Source organism: Sinocyclocheilus rhinocerous, unplaced genomic scaffold, assembly GCF_001515625.1.
Source record: "Sinocyclocheilus rhinocerous isolate Xijiao unplaced genomic scaffold, SAMN03320098_v1.1 scaffold2338, whole genome shotgun sequence".
NCBI lineage: Eukaryota > Metazoa > Chordata > Actinopteri > Cypriniformes > Cyprinidae > Sinocyclocheilus > Sinocyclocheilus rhinocerous.
The window spans coordinates 258,780-261,738 of NW_015644013.1; the positions used below are offsets into that span (position 1 = coordinate 258,780).

At 39.4% G+C, this 2,959-nt stretch overlaps 1 protein-coding gene across 1 annotated transcript in view; it reads right to left on the bottom strand.

Moving 5' to 3' along the window:
• Nucleotides 1-226: 226 nt before the first annotated feature.
• LOC107757861 (pituitary homeobox 1-like) overlaps nucleotides 227-2,959 on the bottom strand; it is a 5,246-nt gene continuing 2,513 nt past the window's right edge. The window contains exon 3 of the mRNA XM_016575458.1: nucleotides 227-1,324. Within this exon, the coding sequence (XP_016430944.1) occupies nucleotides 788-1,324 (537 nt within the window). The 3' untranslated portion in view covers nucleotides 227-787. The remainder of the gene's footprint in view (nucleotides 1,325-2,959) is intronic.

The window sequence follows — 2,959 nt, forward strand, 5'->3', positions numbered from 1 at the left end:
ATATTGATGTCAAGCGTAATATATGGAAAGAGAAAAGGCAACATTTCATGCATTGAAATTTAGCTCGGCGAATAGGGAAAAAATCCCTTAGATATGATTGAATGATTGTTTAAAGATACTATATTTTTCAATGAAAAAAGCTGATTTCGATTATGTACAATGTCCACTTTTTTTAAATATAGCCCACGCTGATTTACCCAATCCTTTCGAGAAATTATTTTAGGAATTCTTAATTTTGAGGTTTATTCAAACATTTCCATAAACATAAGCACAATTTCAATCTACAGGGGTACAACATACAGTTATAGCTTTGTTATTTAGTCTACACATTCATATAATTTTTACAAAACATTTTTTTTGCACTCGAAGTAAGCATGCGGTAAATCTATTATCGACACAATGAAACAACGACGTGGAAAGAATCCAGGAGAGGCCACGAGGACAACAAACCCTCTGCGTGACACTGAATACAAACACGACGAACACGACTCATCACGAGGCCTAATTACCACGACACGCTGCGCTAATTACACGCTTGTGTTCTGACAAACCATTGTTCCCACTTGGAGCACTGCGTCATATTCAAATTTTGTTCCACGTTTATATTTATGTACAATGTATCAGTTTAACCTGCTTCAAAACGTTGAAATCCAAACAATGGATTTACATTGTTGTGCAAGTTTAGGTAAACACAGACGATCCGCATATTCCACTGCAAAATGCCGATCGCACCAAATCCAGTACGGTTGTTATTTCTCCCGGGGTCCGTTCACTGGAGGTTAACTCGTCAGCTGTTGTACTGGCATGCGTTTAGACTAGAGCCGGGACTCTGCAACCCGCTATATCCGAAAGATGGATGCTGCTTGGATCTCAGTCTTAAGGAGTTGCAAGTGTCCCTGTAGACGCTGTAAGGAGATCCCGGAGGTCCGTAGGGGCACGCTGACGAGCTCATGGCCGGACTGATCGCGGAGCTCCCGATACCGTTCAGGTTACCGATGTTGTTCAGGCCGGTGGTCGGCATGCCAGGCACGGCGGAGTGTCCCATCCCAGACGCCATGCTCATGGAGGAGATCGAGGTCGGGGCTGAGAACATGGACTGGGACGTGAGGGGACTCATGGAATTAAAGAAGGTGAAGTTCTTGGTGGACAGCGGGGTTGGGGCCAGGCCTTTGTTGGTCCAGTTGTTGTAGGTGTACGCGGGGTAGACGTCCTCATACGGCTGCATTAGTCCGCTGAACTGGGGCAGGTAACTGTTCTTACACAAATCCATTTGCTGGTTGCGCTCCCTTTTTCTCCATTTCGCCCTCCGATTCTTGAACCAAACCTATGGAAGAGGACGCGTTATTCACTCAAGCTCAACAAATGCTATTAAAAGTCGACTCAAAGCAGTAGTCATAAACTGTTTCTTGCTGTAGAGGTCATTTGCAAAATATTTAATATTCGCAATGAGATGAGCACATTAGCTACATTTGTATGTGAATAGCTTACAATTTAAAATATCAGCGAGATATATTTTTACCACAAAATCCTGGACCAAAAAAACAGTCATAAATAGCACGGGTATATTTGTAGCAATAGCCAACAATACATTGTATGGGTCAAAATTATAGATTTTCTTTTATGCCAAAAATCATTAGGATATTAAGTAAAGATCATGTTCCATGAAGATATTTTGTAAGTTTCCTACCGTAAATATATCAAAACTTAATTTTTGATTAGTAATATGCATTGCTAAGAACTTCATTTGAACAACTGTAAAGATGATTTTCTCAATATTTAGATTTTTTTGCACCCTCAGATTCCAGATTTTCAAATAGTTGTATCTCAGCCAAATATTGTCCCATCCTAACAAACCATACATCAATGGAAAGATTATTTATTCAGCTTTCAGCTGATGCATAAATCTCAATTTTAAAAAATGGACCCTTATGACTGGTTTTGTGCTCCAGGGTCACGTATAGGGTTTGAAAACAAATAAAAAAGCGTAATGCATGTATTTGTCTATAAATTTAACCAACAGTAAAACATCAGTCATGTAGCGAACGTTTTACTAATGAGGATCAGAATATGTTTTTTGAATGCTGTCGAATTATTTAAAAGCCTGCAAGGAAATATTTCTGAATATCTCTGAAAAAAGGCAATAATATAGGCCTACGTTTGCTTTCGTGGCCTGGAAGTAGAGCTTTTAATCCTTTAAAAAAAATAATGAGAAGCAATCCTTAGTCTAATTAAAAAAGGGTCTGTTTTCAAATTCATAACAGGATACGCACTGAACGAACAAATCAACAATTCACAAATCGAACACTTTTTACAACTGATAAAACTTGATTTAGTTAGCTTATTAAATAGGTAATTTTAATTTGCTAGTTAATCTGCACATTTGATCTGCATCATCTTGTAAATATTCCACTGAAATAAGTGAGAAAATACTCTCCAGTTTTGGCCTGAAACGCATCCAAGGTCATTCTGTAGCTAAAATGTTAGGTAACACTTTAATTTAAGGTGTCCTTGTTACACGTTACATGTACTTACTATTACATGCATGATGCAAGTAACCCTAATCCTAACCCTAACCATATAGTAAGTACATGTAGTTAATTAATATTACTCAGTAGGCTTAAATGTATAATTGCACTGTAACAAGGACACCTTAAAATAAAGTGTAACCAAATATTGTGCTTATGCAAATGTTTCTGACTGCAATAGGGTTTTTAGGCTTCTCGTACCCGGACTCGGGCCTCCGTGAGGTTGGTCCACACTGCGATCTCCTCTCTGGTGCTCATGTCCGGGTATCGGTTCCTCTGGAAAGTGGCTTCCAGCTCCTGCAGCTGCTGGCTGGTGAAGTGAGTCCTCTGCCGTCTTTGTTTCTTTTTCTTGGAATCGTCGGCATTCCCGTCGTCACTTCTCTGCTCGACAGACCTCTCCTTTTCTGGGGAGAATAATGTTGAGGTGATATGTG